The sequence below is a fragment of the Amblyraja radiata genome, chromosome 18, assembly GCF_010909765.2.
Source record: "Amblyraja radiata isolate CabotCenter1 chromosome 18, sAmbRad1.1.pri, whole genome shotgun sequence".
NCBI lineage: Eukaryota > Metazoa > Chordata > Chondrichthyes > Rajiformes > Rajidae > Amblyraja > Amblyraja radiata.
In genome coordinates this window covers 19,865,052-19,889,375 of record NC_045973.1, presented here as the reverse complement: position 1 = coordinate 19,889,375, position 24,324 = coordinate 19,865,052, and the positions used below count along the sequence as shown (strand labels likewise).

At 43.5% G+C, this 24,324-nt stretch overlaps 1 protein-coding gene across 1 annotated transcript in view; it reads left to right on the top strand.

The window, feature by feature from the left end:
- LOC116983149 (semaphorin-3A-like) overlaps positions 1-24,324 on the top strand; it is a 131,105-nt gene that overhangs the window by 62,426 nt on the left and 44,355 nt on the right. The window contains exon 5 of the mRNA XM_033036765.1: positions 17,245-17,338. Coding sequence (XP_032892656.1) covers positions 17,245-17,338 — 94 coding nt within the window. The remainder of the gene's footprint in view (positions 1-17,244; positions 17,339-24,324) is intronic.

The following is a 24,324-nucleotide window of genomic DNA, read 5'->3' as shown; positions in this document are numbered from 1 at the left end:
GGTTGGGGCATGCCTGACATTACCTGACACCATTCTCCCCATCCTTTTTCCTCTCCCTACATCTGTATAAACATTAGAAAGTAATGTAGAAACAGAAAATAGGAGCAGGGGAGCCCTTCGGGTCTTCTTGCCTTTTAATACAATCACAGCTGATCTTCTATCTTATTGCTAAATTTCTCCTCCCTGCCCGTTGAATTAGAAGTTGAAATTTACCCATCAACTTAACTATATACAGCAATGGCCACCATGGTCTTCCTGGTAGAGAATTCTACAAGTTCCCCACCCTCTGCATGAAGACATTTCACATACACGATTCTGCCCGTCTTACCCTGTTCCTGTGACTGTAACCCAGGGCTCCAGACCCTCAGCCAGGGAAAGTACCCTCCCTCCATCTAGCCTACCTACCATCATCAAAACTTGGTATATTCCAATGATAACCTCTCATTCTTCTAAACTCGAGTGAATGCACGCCCAAGTGAATTAATCTGCCAACATAAAACAGTTTAGCCATTTTAGGAATCAGTCTGGTGATCCTTTGTTGCACTCCCTCTGGAAATGTATCCAATTTTTTAGATGAGACCAAAAAAGGTACACTGTACTTTAAGTTTGTTCTCACCAAGGCCTTGCGTAATTGCCGCAAACATGCTTGTTCCTGTACTCAAGACCTCTTGCAATTAAAGCCATCAGTTTATTTGCCACCTTAACTGCTTGCTGCACTGCTTATTTGCTTTCAATGATCAGTGTAAAAGGTCACTCAAATCCCATCGTCCAAGACCATTTCACAATCAAGCACCAATTAAGTAATATCCTGCTTTTCTGCTTTTTGTAGCAATATGAATGACTACAGTTATTCTGCACGTACTGAATGATTCAATTTGTCGAACTAAACGTTATTCCCTTGTCATGTATCCATACACTGTAAATGGCTCGATTGTAATCATGTATTGTCTTTCTGCTGACTGGATAGCACGCAACAAAAGCTTTTCACTGTACTTTACAATAAACTAAACTAAGCCTCTTTACATCTTCATCACAGCTCAAAATCTCACCCGGTTTTGGGTTGTCAGCAAATTTGGAAATATTATGCAGTTCCCTCATCCCAATCATCAATACATGTTGTGAGAAGATTCCTGGAGAACCCACTGGTCACTGTCCGCATCCTGAATTTGAACCATTTACTCCTAATCTCAATTTCTTGCCTGTCAGCTAAATTTCGGTCCACAACAGTATAGAACCTCAATTCAATGAACTTTGATTTTGCATGCTAACCTCCCATGAGGGACTTTATCAAAGGCATTCTGAAAATACAAATATATCTACTATATACAGTAGGTAGATATATATATTAAGAAATATTTAGGCAGATACATGGATAGAATAGGTTTGGAGGGATATGGGCCAAAAACAGGCAGGTGGGATTAGTGCAGCTGGGGCATGATGGTCGGTGTGGGCAAATTGGGCCGAAGACCCTGTTTCCATGCTGTATCACTCTATGCCATGAGTTCTCCTTTATCTGCCAATCACATCCTCAAACAAAGGTTTATCAAACATGACTTCCCGTATATAAATCCATGTTGACTTTGGCAAATCCCTTTAATATTTTCAAAGTGCTATGTTATCATATCCTTGATAAGAGACAAACATTTTCCCAACCACTGATGTTAGGCTCACCAGTCTGTGGTTCCCACTTTTGTTTTTCCTTTATTAAACAATAGGATTACATTTTCTATCCTGCCATCAGCAACAACTACCCCATAATCTATGACATTTTGGAAAATGAAAACAAATGCATTCACTATTTCTAAGGATACCTCTTTTATTACTCAGACTCAGGAGTTGATTGATTTTCAGTCTATTAGTTTTTTTACGGTCATCTTATTTTTGACTTCTTGAATATCTTTGATACTTAAAACAGCACTATTAGCTGCGGAAGTCCTGAGTTTTAGAATTTGCTCTTTATATCTCTCTGCCGCTCTCTAGCACCTTAAAGATTTTGACCACCTGCAAATATCCTTTGTGAGTCAGTGTTAAGTTTTGTTTGTTGCAGAGATTCTCAATTAGAAGTTGCAAACATTTGGAAGATTGTCCTTTAAGTATCTGCAAGCATTTGGATTTACTAGTGTCTCTGTTTGGAGGGGAGGTGGGGGTGGAAAGATAAAAGCTGCAGCTGCTGAAGCTCATGCTATAACAACATCTATCTTCCCAGTCCTTTAGAAAACCATTACATCATCACCATGGTTCTGTTAGATCATGGATCAGTCCTAATCTACGAGCTGCTCTAAGACCTTCCTGATGGTGAGCATCCCAGAGATTTATGCTGTTTATCGTGGGAGTCGGTCACTGGAGTTTTTACTGTCCAGTGACAATCTGGGAGGTCTGCAAAGATTTATTTTGGATTTCTCTGCTCACTTTCTCTTCCTCTCTCTCTCTGTCCCTCGCTCTTTCATTTTTTCTCTCATGCAGCCTCACTCCTTTTTGTCTCTCTCTCACTTTCCCTCAGCATTCTCTTGCTCAGTTCCTCTCTCACACTCACCATCACTCTCACCCTCTCACACTCTCACTCTCACCATCACCATCACTCTCACACAAACATTCTCCCTCTTTCTCCCTCTTTCTGTTTCTCTTGCTTGCTTTATGTTTCCCTCGCACAATTCCAAAAGCCCCTTTCTGTTCAATTAGTGCTCTAATGGCATTGGGAAGATTGTTGTTTCCAGCCAGGATAGAGAGATATATGGGAGGAAACTCTGACATTGATGATTCTACCTTACAGATGGGTGAATTTTACAAGCAACATTAGTTCTGGCATTAGCAAGGAGCGAAAAGTAGGGTTTAGCCCTCCCGATATTAAATCTTCCTGATTAATTCACACATGGGAAAGCACAACTAATTGGTTTGAATTGTATTGAAGTAATATTCAGAGTTGTTTTCCATGATACTTTCATTAAAAAAATTCCAGATCTTTGCCAGTGTGGTTCACCTGTTGTATGGGTGTTTCCATGGTAAATGAGTCAGAAAAGGTGAGGGACTGTGTATGTGTAAGGGGGTAGTGAGGTGGAATAAGGAAAGGCACAGAACTATCTTTGGCAAAAACCACATTGAAACCACTTCTACTAATTCAGATAATCTGCTTCTAGTAAAAGAATGTTCAGAATTAACGTCATCAAGCAATACTTTAAAAATAGTTGCCGAAAAAATTGAGGAAAAAGAGCACAAAATGACAACCTCCATAGAAGGGTCTTGACCCGAAACGTCGCCTATTCCTTCGCTCCATAGATGCTGCCTCACCCGCTGAGTTTCTCCAGCATTTTTGTCCACCTTCGATTTTTCCAGCATCTGCAGTTCTTTCTTAAACCTCCATATAATAGTAACTTAGCATGTAGTGGAATGAAGGGTGTAATAATACTGTATGTCAGGGCAGCATATAAGTCAGGTAACAATACCACTGTATGTCAGGTTATTGCAACTGAATATAATGCAGCATGTTATACTGTATACGAGGGATCAGTAGCACTGTATATTAGGGCACCATAAATTCTCAGGACATGATTATTGTATCAGATTACAGTCATACTCTATGTCAGAGTAAATTTTAAATTTTGTCAGGTTACATCAATTATGTTAATAAAATTGTCAGAGTAAAACTTAAGTTTATCAGAGTGCAGTGACACTATAGGTCAAAAATACAATAACATTCTCAGAGAATGCAATAGCACAGATGACATTATTTAGAATCTCGGTGCATTATTTAAGAGACACATCTGACTCCAGTCTGTTTTCTACACCGAGTAAGAATTCAGAATTTGAATAAAATGCAAGGAAGGGGCAGCAAAAACCAGATTGCGTGTTCGCAGTTAAATAGTGGATTGAAATCACTGAAGTGATCTGCTTTAGTTATTTTACTTACTGTCCATTTAAGTCACCAATCCGCTGTTTGCATTATCTCAACCCATGCTCAACTATCACCCTGTCCATTAACCTATGCACTGACCACTACTTAACCATCATTTGTTATCTGTCTCTGCTATTCGTCAGCCTGGCATCCTACCTCGCTCCTAAAATTGCCGCTGAAGCCTGCAAGGGGTCGATTTCTGTAATCAGTGTTGTGATCATTGATATTTGTCAAGTGACATTCAAATAAGGAGCAGCCTTCCTTCCAGAGGTGCCATTGATGTAATCTGTTATCAGTGCTTGTCGAATGATGGATTAGTCTCGAAGCTGCTAACACCACATCCCAGGAAGGCGATGAGCCCAAGAGGTACTGAGTAATAAACAGTTTCTAGGATCATTGACTCAGACAGTACATTCAATCTACAATCTGTGTGGTGCAACTGCGACGGAAGAACCTTATCTCCCACCCCTACATTTTATCCAGAGTCGTGCATATGGGGCAGCATGGTGGCGCAGCGGTAGAGTTGCTGCCTTAATGTGCCAGAGACCAGGGTTCGATCCTGACTACGGGTGCTGTTTGTATGGAGTTTGTACCTTCTCCCCGTGAACTGCGTGGGTTTTCTCTGGGTGTTCCGGTTTGTTCCCACACTCCAAAGACGTACATTTGGTTTTGAGGTGGAGGAGAGAAAATTACCAACAAAAGATTTCAAAAAAAAGATAAGCTCCAGGAGGCTTATTCCGAGAGGGAAGGTGCAGCTCTCTAATCTGATACTGTGTATATTGAATGGCTCTGGATAGGATAGCTGACACTCACTTAATTCAACCACCTGGTTTTCAGATGGTCATATAGCATTTCTGGTAACTGCTGGCTGTGAGTCAAGGTGAGCAGATGTCGAGCTAAATGTGAAGCTGATAATATGTTGCATATGTGCAGTTTTGTTGGAAGTACATGTGGGATTCTTTCATCCACCTCATTACCACTTCCACGTTCCCACAGCAGAAGAGCACCGCCAATGCTCTCTTTACAGAAGCCTCCAAATTCACTGTTACTGCAAATGAACCAACATTGGTGTCCTCGCTCTGGCCAACATCCCATGTCTGACCCACTTAGTTGACAACATTGGGCAGGTTGTGTCATTTTCCTGCCCCCTGGCAATACATTCGCCAAACAGACTGATTTCCAGGAAAAGATTCAAAGATAGAATAGGTTTAGAAGGACATGGGCCAAACGCAGACTGGTTGGATTTGTGTAGATGGGACATGTTGGTCAGTGTGGACAAGTTGTGCCGAAGGGCCTGCTTCCACGCTGTATGAGTATGTTTTATGACCCTATAACTGAAAGCTTCCTCGAAATAATGCATCATCTTCACCAACTCCTGGGGATCTCCAATCCATTAGCCTCTCAAGGTCGAGGAGGAACATCCCTGATATTAAGAACTTTGTGACTATGCTTCAGGAGTGAATGGAAGCCCTTCACATACATGCCAAAAGGAGCTCACCATCTCTGACATTCAGGCATATGGATCACATGCAGGCAGAAGGGATTAGTTTAATTTGGCATCCTGGCCAGCACAATCATCATGTGCGAAGGGCCTGTTTCTCTACCGTATTCTATGCTCCATTGTCATTATTAGCCACCTCAGAACGCATGAAACCAGTGGAAGTAAATTATCCTTGATCCTGCAGGACTCCCTGAGAGAAGAAGGCTTCCCCACAAGGTTGCTGTGGGTGAGGCAAACTGGACAACCAAATCTTTGTTTGACAAGGGAATTGGGGTATACAAGCATGGTGAGTTAATCAATCAGCAATGATGGAAATTAATATTGGTGCAGGCTTTCAGACTAATGTATCCACCGATAATACAGACACAAAGGGTGCCTGTGCTTGACAGTGTGCAGCATGATTGGACTTATAAGGACACCAGATGCCAATAAAGATTAAGCCACTCCGTTGTAGTTCATGGCTCAGATTGTACTGATTCTTTGTCTTAACATGGACAAAGACTGTGGGAAAGTTTCTGATCAATTAATTACGTCTTTTTGAGCTGACAAGCACAGGGTGCAGCAATCCTGTAAGCATTACTCCTCCCCCACTCCAACTGCAAGTGATTGGGGGGCCAGGTTATACGACTTGTGAATTAGCTCTTGCTGACCCTGTCATGTATGGATAGACGAAACTCAAAACCACCAGTAGCGTCCATCCCAGCTGACAACGTGTCAACTGCTGGTAAGTTCTGGAATTCATTACACCCTGAAGCGAAGGCTTAACTTGTCAACATGTCGGCTCTATCGTGAGTGAGAGGCTACATTAGGGAGGCATTTCAGCTGCTGCTCACTTTTGGAGACCATCCGTTTAGTTTATCAGTTTAGTTTAGAGATACAGCATGGAAACAGATCCTTCGGCCCACCGATCCGCGCCGACCACCGATCCCCGTACACAAGCACTATCCTACACACACACGGGACAATTTACAATTTTACCAAACCAATGAGCCTGCAAACATGGACATCTTTGGAGTGTGGGGGGGAACCAGAACACCCGGAGAAATCCCACGCTGGTCGTGGGGAGAATGTACAAACTTCATACTAGCAGCAACTCTACCGCTTGCATCACCGTGCTGCCCAATTGCATTGAAAGCAATTCCTCATGAGTCACAATGGGGAAAATGAGGAGGGGTCTGGGCATTCTGCTGAGGTCCCAAACACTTGGACGGTTCTGGGTTTATCGATTCACTACAGCCACCATTGCCATCTTGGAAGCCTGAAACCTTCCACAACCTTACTGTCCCAGCCTGGGATTGTGGGCAGATAGTGAATGCCTCAGCTGCTTCACTCTGTATCAGGGCTAGTGAGAAAAGGGAAGGACAGCAATAACCATGTGTCCCAAAGATGTAAGAGAGAGCTGAATAGATTTAGCATTTACTACACCCAAGAATTGCCATGAACCAAGTAACACCTTTCTGGTAACCTTTATGTAAGAAATATTTTACACATGTGGTGCGTAGGTCCCGAAATGAAAGCGAGGAGCCAGGTATTTCGGGAGGCACCTTTATTTATGTCCTTCCAGGTTGTAGGGAAGTCCACGAGAGAAAGATGGCACCCAAACCCTTGCCTTTAAACCCTCTGGTTAAGGGCCGCCTCTGCAATGAACCATTCCCGTGCCGAGGGGTTTGATAGTTAGGATGGCCCGACCCTTGGGAGCCGCCACAGGACCCCCTCCCCCCAGAACCCGAGGCACGGAACGCACCGGCGGGCGCACAACCCGGCCGGACCGCGTGCGGAAGTCAGCCGACCGGGGGGCTGGCGGAGGCACAGGTGGAGGGACAGCACCCGAGGTCAGGATCGAACCTGGGTCACTGGCTTATGAAGGCAGCTGCTCTACCATCGACACCACTTTGGCACCCTTTACACAGAGTAAAATTGCACAATCAAAGTAATAATGATAAAACTGAGAGAACTGCCTTCTCTCTGCCAACTGCTTGGATTGAGGTCGAATGCACAAGGCAACCTGGATTTTGTGAATTTCCTTTCTGTCTTAAGCCCCTGTCCCACTTAGGAAACCTGAACGGAAACCTCTGGAGACTTTGCGCCCCACCCAAGGTTTCCATGCAGTTCCCGGAGGTTTTTGTCAGTCTCCCTACCTGCTTCCACTACCTGCAACCTCCGGCAACCACCTGCAACCTCCGGGAACCGCACGGATTTCATTACAAATGCTATTTTTCATTATATTGCATCAATGAAGCATTGTACAATATCATCTAACAGGAATCTGTCGACTTAAAACAGCAGTCACTGGGGGCATCCAACAGGTCAGGCAGCATCTGTGGATATCAAAATGGTCAATTTTCTACAAGATGCCCTTTCATCAGAACTTCAAAACTCGATCTGAAACGTTAATTCTGTTTTTCACTCCAGGCTGGCATATTGTTTTAATTTCTAGTATCTCGTTACATAGTTTAATGTCCCATAATGATTCTATGATGTGCTCTAGTGTAATTTACTACGTCAAAGGACCAAAACAAATGCAAATGTTAATTTGCAATTTGTTAAATGCTTTCAGATGTGAAAAGGATAATCGGGTTAGACTTGATCAAGGTCCTTTGTGTAGCCTGATAGGTTACCTAATGTTGTGTGTTCATTTCATCAGTACAGGGATAAAACTGTTTCATGGCTGACACTTAAATGCCCCTAAAATTCACCAGTGCAATTCAAGGATAGTTAGTACTGGGTTATAAATGCCAGCCTTGCCCCAGAGCTCAGATTCATGAACAAAGAATGAATAAACAAATAAGTAACCTTCCTTTAGATTGCAACAATGAGTCAATCCTTTCTAGTTGTTTACGCCTGGAATTGGCCACGTTGGTTCCCATTGAGTTTTTTTGTTCTTTTTGGCTCATTCTCCTTTCTCAGATGGAGTCAAGTCCGAAGGCGATGCGGCTTCATATTATCTCAATTGAAGAAGAGATATTATAATGTGAGATGAGAAACAGACTGTAGCCAAGGTTTCAGGAAACTTGTTCTATCTAATGTGCCATATGTTAGCGTTTAGATACAGTGTGGAAACATGGCCTTCCGCCCAAGGAGTCCACGCCAGCCAGCAAACACTCTGTACCCTAGCACTATCCTACACACCAGGGACAATTTACAGTTTCCAGAAGTCGATTAACCTACAAACCTGTATGTCTTTAGTGTGGGAGGAAACCGGAGCACCCGGAGAAAATCACAGGGGGAATGCGCAAACTCTGTACAGACAGAACACATAGTCAGGATCGAACCCGGGTCACTAGCACTGTAAGAATACTACTCCACTGCTGCGTCACCATGCCACCAACTCAGCTTGGTCAAAGAACCGCCCTGTACCCAGCACAATTTAGATGATGAGAAACCTGATGATCAATATGAACCAGCCACATGCTGTGCCCCTCACTAACTAATTAATGAGCTGCTCAGCCACCAGCATCATCCACCCTGTGCTGATTGTTCATGGAATTTCTATGCTGCTGCTTTTCTTTCATGGTCAAATGTGTTAAGATTTCTTTATAATGATCAACCCTTCTCCTAAGCTATATTTTGAATTAAAGTTGGAATCCCTGATATTCTGATCAGTTTACTGAAACGGAGCAGAGACTAAACATCACCAAGGAAAAGGTTAGGATTCGTTTTATTCAAGGGAATTCAAAACACCAATATTCAACAAATTTCCTTTCCATTAGAATGGATTGGCAAAGCTTTAGAAATTACATTTACAATCACCTTAGATAAAGCTCTAGGTGCTAGCGGAATCAAGGGATATGGGGAGAAGGCAGGCACGGGCTACTGATTGTGGATGATCAGCCATAATCACAATGAATGGCGGTGCAGGCTCGAAGGGCCAAATGACCTCCTGCACCTATTTTCTATGTTTCTAGGTTTCTATGAAAATGAATTCAAACATATACGGTTGCTTTTGTGTTGAGGGCCACATTCTGAAAATACATCTTTCAGCCAAAGTGAGTGATTAGTGATCCTAATGCGTGATACAGCATGTCTGCTCCCATTTGTTTGGATATATTACAGCTGGATTGCCAGAGCTCCAGTATATCTATTGACTGGAACAACACTTCAGGCTGAAGAAACGATTATGTGGCAGATGATAGGGATATTAAATAATTCCAAAACACAATCCTTCCTCAGGGTGGATGAGGTGTTAATGGGATCCATCCTCTCCTTTTCAATATAAATGAAGAATGCAGGTATTTCAAATGAGCCAAGACAATTCAAAAACTCCAGTACTTTAATTAAATTCTCACCAATAACTCATGTGCATAGAAAGCTGCAGGGAGGATATTTGGCATTGGTTCATCTTCCTGGTTGGGTAAACAGATTGAGAAAGGCTGGCTCAGGAACTCTGAGGAGATTTTAAGTTTATATGTAGGTTTGGAATAACAGTTTAAGAAATAATATATTTTACCTATTATTCACCACATCTGGTATATTCAATTGGGTAGAACATTTATTTGTTTTTAATATTACTTCAATATGATTCTTAATGCAAGGCACCTGCTTCAAAATCCAACATTATCTCGTTAAATTCTGAAAACAATATAACAAAAGCATGTACGTTCTATGGAAACATTTAATACTGCAGATTGAGTTTTCTTCACTTTTCATCTTTACATCTGTTTTCTATTAACATTTGCAAAGGTTTATGCTTGAAAGTTCCCTGAGTGACGCAATCTCTCCTGATGTTGACATCAACTAGAAAGGGTCTTCGCAGAAGCTCTCAAAGGTTGGTGAGGAGCTAGTGGCAAGGGGTAGAGAAAGAACGGTGAAAGTCCACTGGAATTCCCACTGAGATTTCAATATCTCATGGTTAAAATGGAGATTGATACATTCTTGATTAATAAGGGTGTCAATGCTTATGGGGAGAAGGCAGTAGACTCGATGGGCCGATTGGCCTAATTCTGCTCCTATTACTTATGAACTAGTCAGTCAGGGTGAAGATTGTGTGAGGTGTATTTTGGGGTCCCTTATTTACTTTTCTGTAGATAAAAGCTTATTGGAAAGGACACCATATGGGAAAAAAAAGTGAAACAAATCGAATTTCCTTTTTAAAAAGCCCTTTCCTTGAAAGAAAAATGATTTACTGTGTATTCTGTTGTGGTTGTATAATTTGTTCAGCACTTTGTGATGAAAGGGAGATATATCATGAGGTTGTACGTCAGCACGGTTTGCTGGATGATTTGCAGTTTTTCAATATTAGCTCACCATCAACCTCTGGGAGTTCCAAGAAATCTCGACAATTCAAACAAACTCAACTCCCTGCAGAAGGAGAGGATCAACAATTAAAGCTAATGTCCAATTTCATTCTGAGATTTGGGTTCCTGCACTACCACGAAAATACATTTAGGGAACAATTGAGATTCACAAATCTCATTCCAACAGATGGTAAATTGTTGTTCCTAAAGGTTTCTAACATTCAGAATTCAATTTCTTCCTGTTTTTTATTCTTTTTTTTCCTCTCTGTATTCCTTTTCCTCTTTTTAGTTATCTTTCTGTACCTAATTCTCCTTGCATTTCCTGCCGGTTTCTTTCTTGATGATGAATGGTTCCGGTGAGAGATCATAGGTTTCACCGTAGCCTTGAATCCGTTGTCCCACTGCACTCACTTTGAAGAAACTGTCGGCATAAAAACACATCGAGCTGTGCAAGCCAGTGAGGACACACTGGGAGATGCCCTGCTCCCATAAATTCAAGGATGGTGCAAATGCACTGCTGGAGTAGCTTATCCATCGAATCTGTTGAGATCAATCAGTAGGAGCCCCAGCAGTAGAGCTACTCCTTGGGCCTTGACCCTGGCTGCAATTCAGTGGATTAAAGTCGACAGTAGCGAAACAGGCCCCTCAACTCATCATATTCACACCGACCATCAATGAACTTTTCACACTGATCCTACATTAAAGCAATGTTTTAGTCTCCCCATATTCTCATCAACACCATCCCCACCCATTGTTACCCTTACCTACACACTCGGCACAATTTACAGTGCCAAATCAACCTACCAACCTACACATCTTTGTGCTCAAGGAGGAAATCCACACAGTCACAGGGATAAGGCACAAACTTCACACAGACAGCGCATGAAGCCAGGATTGAACCCGGGTCTCCAGTGCTATGAGACGGCAGCTCTACTTATTGGGCCACTGGGTCTCCTAAGGAGCATCTAATGAGGAAATCTATTGAGGCAAACCACTATTTGTAAAATAATCTACCAAGCCATTCTCTCCAAGACCACAGCTGAAATACCCACATATTGTAGGTTCAGGGGGTACAAGAGGACCAGAACATATTGGACTGCGGTCAGGAGTTGGGGGCGGCACAGTGGGGCAGCTGTAAAGTTGCTGCCTTACAACGCCAGAAACCCGGGTTTGATCCTGACTTCGGGTGTTGTCTGTATGGAGTTTGTACGTTTTCCCTGTGACCACGTGGGGTTTCTCCGGGTGCTCTGGTTTCCTCCTACACTCCAAACACGTACATGCTTGTAGGTTAATTGTCTTTGGTAAAAATTGTAAATGGTCCTTAATGTGTAGGATAGTGCTGGTGTACAGGGTGATCACTGGTCTGCGTGGACACGGTGGGCTGATGGGCCTGTTTCCATGCTGTACATCTAAAGGAACGTCTAAAGGAACTATGGGTTAAAGAAATCTTGGAACTGTTGGAGAAGAATCTTTGGGATAGAATCTGTTTGCATTTGGAAGAAAAATTAACGAATTAAGGACAATTAGCATGACTTTGTCAATGGCAGGTCCTGTCTTACAAACATGATTGAGTCTTTGAGGATGGTTGCTGAGGGTAGGGCAGTGGATGTTGTTTACAATTTAAGGGCCTGTCCCACTGCGCGTCACGCAAATGGGGCGCGAAGATTTTGTACATCACAAAATCCTGCGATGCCGCGCGTCACTGCCTATGTCATCGCGCACCATGCGCGCATCACGTGTGTGTCAGGACGCGCGCGCCGTGCGTCGTGACGCGTAAACAATGTCGCGTAAATTACACCAAAATGACGGCCAAGTGGGACAGGCCCTTAAGGCATTTGATAAAGTCCATTATTGCAGGCTGATCCAGCAGGTTAAGATGCATGGGATTCACAGAGATTTGGCTATTTGGATGCAGTACTGGCTAACTCTTTAAATAAAAAAACAGTTGTGGTGGAAGTTTGTTATCCTGGCTGGAGGTCTCTGGCCATTGGAGTTGTGCAGCGATCTGTGCTATGACCTATTGTTTGTGCTGTACATACAACACTTGGTGTGAATGTAGATGGATAAATTTGCAGACTACACCAAAATTGGTGATGTTATGTACAGTACTAATGGCTATCAAAAGTGTACAGCAGATAGATCAGCGACAGAAATGGGCAGAGAAGCCACAGTGATCCACTTTGGGAGGTTAAATGTGAAGGGAAAGTACACAGTTAATGGGAAGACCTTTAACAACATTAATGTGTAGGGGGGATCTTGCCGTTCAAGTGCACAGCTCTGAAAGATCAAACCCAGGTCTCTGGCACTGTATGGTTGCAACTCTACTCCTGCGCCACTGTGCCGCACAAGTATAACTTGGCATCCTGTTCAGCATGGCCATTGTGAGCTGAAGGGCCTTTTCCTATGTTGTACTGTTCTATGTTCCAGATATGTGTTGTCACACTCGCTGTATCAAATATGCTGTTCACAAGGGAGACTTCTAGAATGTGTCGAATCTAGATACATTCCTTCTACTTCATGCCCTTCAGTGTTACTCAGTGTTGATGGAATAGATCCTCAAAACATTACCCTGTAAAATAACATGCATTATCGATATTTTACATCTTCAATATGACTCCGTATATATTATGCAGCCTGAAAGAATAAACGAGGACATGCCACAGCAAGTTTATTTGAGTAGGATTTTTTTTGGTGGATTTCTTTCCACACAAGATTGTGGGTTTTACCAACGTTCTTGAAAACAGTTTTGTAAAGCATACAATCAAGCACCACACTCAGACTAAACTGCATATCAAACAACCAGCAAAATCGACCTGTTTACCACCGACCTCCTGCATGGTAATAAAGGCTGATTAATGGCAGCAAACTTTGGCAATTTGTCCTGGAAATAGCTGGTACTGTATTTTTCTGCAAATCCAAACCTCAGACACTTGTGCAATTCAGACTAAGAGGCAGAACTGGATTCATCTGGTTACATTTACAAAATACCATCATGACTCATGCAAATTAGTAAATACATAATCTGCTTTCCTGCTTAAATAAATTGAAGTAAGAGAAACAACACTTTATGCTCTCACCTCTGCAACAAAGTAAACCATTCCTCCAGGCACTTGAACATAAATCTCAGGCTATCAAGAAAATAAATTGCAAACATGAATTTGTTCAAATCAAATATAGTTAAGCATTATGAAAGTTAAACTGCAGGAAGGAACTGCGGATGCTGGTTTATACTGAAGATAGACACAAAATGCTGGGAGGAGTAACTCAGCGGGTCAAGCAGCATCTCTGGAGAAAAGGAATAGGTGACGTTTCGGGCCAAGACCCTTCTTCGGACAAAGAGTCGGGGAGAGGGAAACAAGAGATATGAAAAGGTAGGCCTTCTCATTGTTATCGGAGATCAGGCCCACCACCACAGTGTCATCGGCAAATTTGATGATGGAGTTGGAGCTGAACCTGGCCAGACACTCATGTGTGTACAGGGAGTACTGTAGGGGGCTGAGGACGCACCCCTGGGGGGATCCTGTGTTCAGGGTGAGGGGGTTGGAGGTATGTCTCGCCATCTTGACCACCTGGGGCCTGGCGGTGAGAAAGTCCAGGACCCAGGCACACAGGGGAGTGCCAATTCCAGAGCTGCTGGAACTGGCACTCAGTCCCAGTTCCAGCAGCTTCTCAGCAAGTCTGGTGGGGACTATGGTGTTGAAAGCTGAACTGAAATCAATGAACAGCATCCTTACTTAGCCTCCCTTCTGGCTGTCAAGGTGAGAGAGAGTGATGTGCAAAATCTGGGAGACTGCATCATCCGTGGACCTGTTTGGTATTCGAACTGCAGCTGGTCCATGGTGCGAGGGAGGAAGGCGCAGATGTAGTTCTTGATCAGCCTCTCGAAGCATTTCATGATTACTGAGGTGAGGGCCACCGGTCGGCAGTCATTCAAGCAGGCTTGAGAGGCATTCTTAGGCACTGGTACAATGATGGATCTCTTGAAGCAACAAATTAGGGCCAGTCACTCGGCCCTTTGACCCTGCTTCCTCATTTAATAAAATCACGGGTGATCTCGTTATAACCTCAGCTCCATATTCCCTCGGTATCCTTTAACCTGTGCTTACCAAGAATCTACCCATCTCTAACTTAAGAATATTGGAAGACTCTGCTTCTGCCAGCCTTTGAGGAAAAAGGTTCCAAAGATACGGCAGGAAAATAAATGTCATCTAATCTTTTGCTGAAGTGAGTGACCCCTGTTTTTATACAATCATGCTGTCCGAGACCCGGGTTCGATCCTGACAATGGGTGCTTGTCTGTATGGAGTTTATAAGTTCTCCCCATGACATGTGTGGGTTTTCTCTGGGTGCTCCAGTTTCCTCCCACATCCCAAAGACATACAGGTTTGTCGCTTAATTGGTTTAGTATAATTGTAAATTGTCCCAAGTGTGTGTAGGATAGTGTAAGTGTGTGGGGATCGCTGGTCGTCATGCACTCAGTGGACTAAAGGGTCTGCTTCTGCACTGTATCTCTAAACTAAAAACTAAACTAAGCCCCTTCGTTCTAGATTCTTCCCCAAAAGGAAATGCGCACTTTACATCCAACCTGTCAAGCACCCTGTAAAATGGGTATTTAGCGTCTACGGTGAAAATCTGTCAACCAGCAAAGGAAGCTGTTGATGTTCACTATGTAATGTCGCACAAGCTGCTAGACTCTACTCGGGTCAAAGTTCAAGCCAGCTGCCATTTTGGCAACGGATGAACGACTCTGGATCAGAGCATCACTGACACAACACAGTTGGCTGCCCTCCTGCAATGACATAACACACAACACACACATTTATAATCCCTTGAGGCAAGACCTTTAAGGCCAATAACACTCATGCTGTTCGGTTCCATCTTATGTCACTGTGACTTATTTTCCATCTGGCACATAAAGCTGCAAAAATCGCTGCTCTCCAGTGAGAGCTGTCTCTTACTCATCGTATGACTATTCCAAGTGTCTTTTAGGTCACTCAAATACAACCACGATTACATATGTTTACTGTACATAGAATCTTTAAAGTCTTAAAGTATACCAAGATTACATAGGAGTGATATCACAACGTTAAGAGTACCTAGAAGGAAATATTAGCACCAAAGTATATTCAAAGAACTAAAAATACTAAAATGGAACATGAATATATTTTATCTTATCTTTAGTTCAATTTGGTTCCTATCATTGCTTAGCAGAATCATATATTTTCAGTTATTAGTCACAACCATACCTCCTCCCTCACATCCATCCAGGGAGCCCAACAGTTCTTCCAGTAGGTGACACAGAGGTTCACATGCACCTCCTCTAAACTTGTCCACTGCATTCAGTCCCGATGTGGCCTCCTTTACATCAGCAAAACCAAGCATAACTTGACAACTGTTTCACCGGGTACTTGCGCTCTGTCCGTCTAGGCCTGCTGGATCAGTGGAAGTAAATGGGCAGATGACATTTTGGGTGATCTTTCTACCAGCTATCTTCCCTCATCTCCATCAGGCTAAAAAAGGGTCCCAACCTAAATGATGTCTGTCTATTTCCTTTCACAAATACTGCCTGACCCGCTGAATTCCTCCGGCAGTTTGTTTTTTTGCTTATGAAGAAGGGCCCAGCAAACTGAATGGACAGCCACAATTAGAGGAAAGTAGGGTATTAGGGATGAGCAAAGAGTAGAATTAGAGTGGTGCTTAAGTAACAATGCGCTAACTGCAGGGTGAAATCTGCTCCTTGTGTATAGAAGAGTGGTTCACTGCAATAGAATAAAAAAAACTGAAATACGAAGTAGGTCAGGCAGCAGCTGTGGAGAGAGCAGCAAAGCTAACTCGGGCAGCAGTAGAGTTGCTGCCTTACAACACTTGCAGCACCAGAGACCTGGGTTCGATCCCGACTACAGGTGCTGTCTGTACGGAGTTTGTATGTTCTCCCCGTGAACGCATGGGTTTTCTCCAAGATCTTCGGTTTCCTCCCACACTCCAAAGACATGCAGGTTTGTAGGTTGATTGGCTTTGTATAAATGTAAAATTGTCCCTAGTGCGTGTAGGGTAGTGTTAATGTGCTGGGATCGCTGGTTGGCGCAGACTCGGTGGGGCGAAGGGACTGTTCCTCTAAACTAAACTAAAAAAGTTTCAACTGTAGATTGCGGGAGGAAACCCACATGGTCACAGGGAGAACATGCATACTCCGTACAGGCAGCACCCATAGTCTGGATCAAACCCAGGTGTCTAGCACTGTAAGACAGCAACTCTACCATTGCGCCACTGTGCCACCACTTCATTTACTGGGCATTTGACCATTTAACCCCTTCCTTGTTTTGACATCAATTTTGGTCCAGCATTGATGGGCATCTTGGAACTATTTAATTTCCTCCATTCTCACAAGATATGAATGTCCTTCCTCTGTTTTTTGCAAATAATTCTAACCATTGCACTCTACATGAAGCTAGTAGCTGCATCCTCTCTACAAACTACGTAGAGATGCTTTTTGCGTCTCTTTGGGAGTGACTGGGGACTGAGGGGAGGAAGGGGGTGCAAGCCGATGGTTCGTAAGTAGCTGGTATTTGTGTCTGACTGTGCATTTCTTCTGTCCCTTCTCCTATTTATCCACCGCTGCAGGATGAACAGCTCATGCTGTACCACGATCAGACGGAGTGCGGCAAAGGAAAGTGTCCATACGACCCTCAGCAGCGAATAGCCTCGGCAATGATTGGTGAGTAATTATAGACGGGGAGCAGTGACGTGGATAGCGGAATGGAAAGTGAGGGGGATGCTATGCCATTTTGGGAATGTTTTTTGCTGGTGAGCTTTGTGGCCACAGATAGTAAAAGTCAGTTAATACCGGCACTTTGCTCTTCCAACAAGTGCTCATCTTGTTTTTATTTTTGTGCAATTAATGGGTTGTATGGGCTTCATGTTGGGTATAAAAGCGCTATTTCTTTGTGCATTTGCTGCCAGCATCAGAGATTGCATGGCCTGTTCGGTGCCAGCATCAAGTGCCTTGATATTTCAGCTTACACTGACTGATTGTTCCGAAAAATAATTCTACAAAGGTGCAATCATACGTGTAATGGAACACGGTTACAGTGACGGACCACCCCAGCCAGAAGCTGAGATCTCCCACTTCATTCACTGACAGATCACGTGCAATGTAACGCTCCATCATCATCATCGCAAAAATATGGTTTGATGTCAACCCTTTGACCTTCAGTGATATTTTCCATTTTCCCATGTTACATATCATTGCAGGCTCTGAGTGACATTGCCCATTCATCACCAGATTACTTGGCCTTCGTTCTTGCAGAAAACAGACTTGAGATTGTTTGACAGATGGAAATTTTAGCTTAGAATTTGAATACAGAGCCCAAAAGGGAAATGATGGCATGCAGCTCTGTGCACCACACATCCAAATGTGTGCCTGGTTGTCTTGAACCAGTCCTCAGGACTGAAAGGCAAACAGTTCACTCCATTAACAGAAATGCCAGCTTTGTAACTAAAGTCCAGGTTGTTCAATGCATGAAGAGAAAGAAAGACTCGGTTTCTTTTGCAATATTGGATGCCCCAGGTAATGAAGGACATTTGAAACATGGTTGTTGAGGAAGTCGGGAAATTGCCACCAGTTTGCAAATGGGAAAGTCCCATGGTTTTGTGGTATTGTTCTTGTGCACCATGGTGATTGAGGAATAAATACTGGCCAGACCATTGCGCAAACTTTCCTCAGAAATTGTGCCAGGGGATCTGTTACATCCAACTAAGCTGCCAGATAGGACTTCAGTTGAACATCTTGTCTGAAGGATATCATCCGTGACTCTGCAATAGGACTATGTGGGAGGTTCAGTGGAAACGTTTGTGTTGGGTTGGGTTTAATGTCCAACCTTCTGACACAGAAGCTAGAAAACTACCAAACACACGCTGGCAGCAGTGTACAGTATGTTTTGGAGCTAACCTCAATATTATTTGACTTATCGACTGTGGATCTTTACATCTTGCATCACTTAATGTGCTCCAGTTGTTCACACATTTCGATGTTTCCGAAATTGATGACATAATCCGTGCTCGGCTCTCTGGTGATATGGTCCGTATCATTGAACTATGATATCCCGCACTCTTTCCCTGCCTGCATTTTGTCCCTGTCACTTTTTGAATCAAATTAAAAAATAACCTAGTTCATGTCCAATCTTCAAGGTAACAGACACATCTTTCTTCTGCCCTCTATTATGTTTAAGATGAATGCAGGCTACAGCACAGGACTGCTTCAAGGATCTTGAGTTGGATGAAGATCTTGTAGACACTTTTCCAGTTATCCAGTAACATTGGGACATGCACAAAGCATGGCCAAACCTTGCCAATTGATTCTATGTTTACTCTGTGTGTGATGGGCAAAGAAACTTCCCACCCTGCTTCCTATAAATTCCATTCTCCCAGTTATACAGGCTCCAATATATGGGTTCAGCTCACGAGGCTCCCAATGCCAGTGCCTTTTGAGATGACTTCCTTTACCCTTGCCCTTGACATTCCCTCTACTGCAGGTGACAGTGCACTCAACTACATCTGCTCCATGTCCCACACTTCCACCTTCAACTTCTATATCCTCGGCCATTTCAAGGGTAGCGCTCCCTGAGACCATCTTAGATCGAACCAGGTTCCACATTCAATGGACCATTCTCTGTTACCTTCAGCAAGATACCACCACCAGACAATCTACCACTCTTCTCTCATTTCAGTGTTCCAAAGAATCCATCCCCTCCACAACTCCATGTTTAATCTTCATCCTCCCCACATAACCATTCCATATCTCCATCAATTACTTCTACTGCACCTTAGCATGTGGTTGCAGGCAATGAAACATCTCCCCTTTTACGACGAGGGACCCGGCGTGGGGGGGGGGGGAGAGCGGGCGCTGAGAGAACAAAGAGGGACCTGGTGTGGGCGGCACGCCAAGAATGAAGAGGAACCCAGCATGGGGTTTGGGGGAAGGGCGGTGGGGGGAAGGTGCCAAGAGCAAAGAGGGACCATTGGGGACCTCGTTGAACATTTTATAACATTGCTGGCATCTTATATGTGATGACACTTTGCATTCTTTGTGTATGATATGCAAAATAAAGAATGTCACTGTGACATGTTGCAATCAATCTTCCTTTCACAATATCTGGGGACACAAACACTCATTCAGAGTCTGAATGAGGGTTTCGGCCAGAAACTTTGCCTATCTCCTTCGCTCCATAGATGCTGCTGCACCCGCTGAGTTTCTCCAGCATTTTTGTGTACCTTCGATTTTCCACCATCTGCAGTTCCTTCTTAAACCCAAACACTAATTTCAGGCAATCTTATATTTTAATGTATTTTAATTCGCTCGAGATGTGATCTTTCAGAGAAACCAAACATAGACTGGGTGACCATATCTGATTAGTCCCTAATGTGCCCCTAAACATCCAATTGTATGTAACTTTAATTTTCCATTCCATTCTTACTTCAACATCTCCGTCTTCGGCCAATTGTCCTATCCTAACGATACCTAATGTGAATTCAAGGAATGGCATCTTATTTTCCATCTGCCACATTACATCTCATCAAGTTCAACACTGAATTCATTCAATAATTTTGGATAACCAGCCTTTCCACTTTGCGTCCAAACAGGCTAGTTCTCCTAAAAGGCCCTCAATCTGTAATGTTGACTCAGCTTTTCTCTTGCCACGCATTCTCCCTGATCACTTGCGTGTTTTCAGATTTTCTGTTTTAATTTTAGATTGACAGTTTTTTGCTTTTCAGAAAAACTTCTAGTTTGGCGGCTAGGCAGCTTGTGGGTGACATTTTGCGTTTTGGGATGGTCAGTGGGTAACACGAAAGGAGAAAATAATTAATTTCCGCTTGCCTCTTCTTTGTTACACTCCACAGACTCAGCTGTTTCCCAGGGATCTCCAATTCTGGTGTCCTGTTGTACGATCATGTTATTTATTGTCAGGTCTGGTGAGGGAGGGCTAACTGTTGCTGGCTTAAGGAGAGCAGCAGCTGTCCTGCCAGCTGTCATCCATGGAGTCGCTGGGTTGCAACCTAATGCTCCACAATGTGCTGTAGATAATGAGAGTCACATTAGGCTACCATTAGTGTACTGGAGACATCAAATTCTTGAAATGACTTGCTTACACATCACAGGACCGGAGGATTGAGAAGCTCACCATGAGCAGACTGGATCATTGCAGAAATCCCACATAAAATGTGTGTTTGCACATTAAGTCAGCGTTGGATTAACGATTAATGTCCAGTCAATCTGGGTGGATGGGCTGAGGCATCGCTGAAAATAGTCATCCAGTCATACAGCACGGAATCGTACTCTTCAGCACAACTCGTCCGAGCTGAAAATGGGAACTCACTCGAAATCACAACCACAATGATTGTGTTTATCTACTGGAATTACAGACAATTCCCAGCATTTCGCAATTAGCAGACAAAAACTGAAACCATGCCACATTAGGCAAATGAGACAAAACATGTTTAAAGATGGCATGATTTAAGATTTGTGTTAAAGAGGGAAAGAGGGATTAGTACAGGTACTTCTTAATTAGTACAGGTGTCAGAGGGTTAAGAGGAGAAGGCGGGAGAATGGGGTTAGGAGGGAGAGATAGGTCAGCCAAGATTGAAAGGCGGAGTAGACTTGATGGGCCGAATGGCCTAAGTTGACTCCTATTCCTTGTGACCTTATGAGTGCTGCAGAAATGAAAGGGTTAGTGAGAGTTGACAGTGAGGTCCTGGGCAGCGATGAGTGGAGTAGTGAAACGTCAGAAAGCTCCATTTAATGAAATTCAGAGTGGAAGTTAATAAATGGAATTGCTGTGTAACTGACCACCAGGATTTCTTTTGAGGAATCTATGTGAGTGGATACAGTTTATGCAGAAAAGCTGTTGATTAGACATTGTTACCCAACATGGAACAATCTTGCCATTCTTTTGGGGTGGTTGTTATAATGGACCATGATCCAGCTATGTCCTTGTTGGTAAAAAGCATTGAGGTTACAGTGAGGGCCTGAATCCTAATGCCAGAAATGACCTCACGGATGGGTTAGGTGGCTCTGTGAATGGGTGAGTGTAGTTGCTGAATCATGGCACTCCTGCTGTGGTTGGAGAACAGAGGAGGGAGGCTTCACGGGCCAACTGTGTTTCTCCTGCAGCTCACTTTTGTATGTCACCCATAGTCTGCTGACTCTTATGGGCCTGTCTCACTTTGGCGATTTTTTAGGTGACTACAGGCGACTGCCGAAAAATGTTCAACATGTTGAGAATTTTCCGGCGACAGTGGCCACAATTTCGGCTGTCGTAGGTTGTCGCCGGTGTTGACTTCGGTGAATTCCATTGTCCTGGTCGCTGGCAGTCACCTAAAAAATCGTCTAAGTGGGACGGGCCCATTAGTTTTAACTGAGGCAAGCAGAAAGGAGAAGCCGAATGAAGGCAGCTGACATCACCCCCAGACTACTCCTCCCCCCCCCCCCCCCCCCCACCTCACCACCATACCCCTCTCCCAACCCTCTTGCATGCTCACAGCTTCACTCATCTGGTTTCAGAGTTGGCATCACAGATCCTTGGGAAACTTCACCAGCAAGAACTTTATGAACTTAGTCATCTGTGACTTCATCTCAGCTGTGTTGATGACCTCCTCACCATCTATAGTCTCAAAATGACTCTAGCAACAGTTGGACCTGAATGTTCAAAGCATTTAAAGCTAGTGGAGTTACCTGCCACATAATGTCAGGAACCCATTTTCAATCCCGACCTCAGGTGCTGACCGTGTGGGTTTCCTCTAGATCACTGGTTCTTAACCTGGGGTTCGGGACCCCCATGGGAGGGTCGTTTGGGGCTTTACCGGGGGACATGAAGGGGTCATAAATAACATTTCTATCTGTTGAGCCCATTTTTTGGAACCCAACAAAGGTACAATACTACATACAGTATTCTGTTCGCATATGCGCTTACGTATGCCAAAAACGTTAAGAACCACTGCTCTAGATGCTCCAGTTTCATCCTATGTCCCTACACTACGTGGGCTGGTCGATTAATTGGACACTGTGATGTGTAGGTAGGTGGGAGAATCTGGGGGTAGTTGATGGAATGTGGGGAGAATGTGGAGGAGTCACTGTGTTTGATGTTTATGTTAAAATGTATTTTGTGTGTCTTGTTGCTTTTTATTGGTATGGCTGTATGGCAAATCAAATTCCTCATATGTTGCAAGAGTACTTGGCTAATAAAGTATGTTTATTATGATTATGAGAAGAGGGACCTGGCCGGGGGTGGTGGGGGGGGGGGTGCGAGAACTTAGGGGGGCCCAGTGAGTGACCATATGTGGCAGCAGGCCTGGATCGCCGCTGTGTGGCGAAGATAAAACTACTTGGTGCACGTTGTGCTTTTGTTGACTCTTGTGTACTGCCAATGTGAGATCTGCTTTATGATGTTACCTGATTGTACAAAGCATTTCATACTACCTAGGTACATGTGACAATAAAATATAATTGAGAATAAAACAATGGGGTTAATGTAGGATCAGTAGATTAGTTTAGATTGGATTTGTTTATTGTCATATTGTCAAGGCGATGGAATTCTTTGAAGCTCACAAAGCAAAACGTACACAGGGTAATGATAAATATAGCATTTATCGACAAACTTAAAGATGGAGTTGATGTTGTACAGGACCACACAGTCACGGCCATACAGGGACTACAACAAGGGATTGAGCACACAATCCTGATGCGTGCCAGTGGTGAGGTTATGACCAATTCCAACTGGTAAATAGGGACATTCAGCAGCAAACATTGATCTTGTGCAAGACATCATTTCACATCTCTCCCAAAGATGTGTATTGAAGTCAACACAACGGAGTATTTTCCACAATCACCCATTTTACACTGGCCCAGAGTGGAGATTCAGTCGATTTTGTGACTCTGCTCAATTATCCTCACATAGCAATGTTAAATTTGATGAAGTATGATTGAATCAGAGAAATAAATCGGACACCTTTGGAACAGATGAGGGGCCAGCAAAAGGAAACAGAGATGATGGGGAACCCACACGAGATCCTGAGGGCAGGATGCAACAGCGAATGGAGACAGATGGCAGGCAGATTGGTGCAAACTCTTGGCCATATGCCTGAGTGTTTCCAGTCCTGAACCCTGTAATATTGACAAAACCTATCCTGGCCGGCTTATTTGGCTGATAAAAACAATTGTGATGCTTTCTTCACTTTTCTATGTGTGTAACCTTCTCCAGCTCACTGTGATCAGCGTACTCCCTAAACTCTGGCTTCTCGCCCTTCCTCTGCTCTTGGTGACTCTGTCCTTAGCTGCCAAATGGAGGAATGCGCTACCTAATCCTCTCCTCTTTTCTGCTTTAAGCCATTCCATAAAACCAGACCCATTGATAAAAATATCCTTATAAGCTAGGTATCAAATTTTATTTGATGTTGCTCCATTGAAGTCCTCTGTAAAGTTTTACTGCATTTAGATATTATTTTGCAGTTTAAAAAAAAAAGAGACTAGCCTTTGCAAAAGCCTCACTAAAATCTATATCTACATCATCCACCACCCAACCTACATCAATCTCCTTCGTCACCTCAAAAAACGTAATCGTTAGTAAGACACAACGTGTCGTGTACAAGGGCCTCATCACCATCTCCTTCTCAATTTCAAATTGCCCTAACATATTTATATGTCCCACA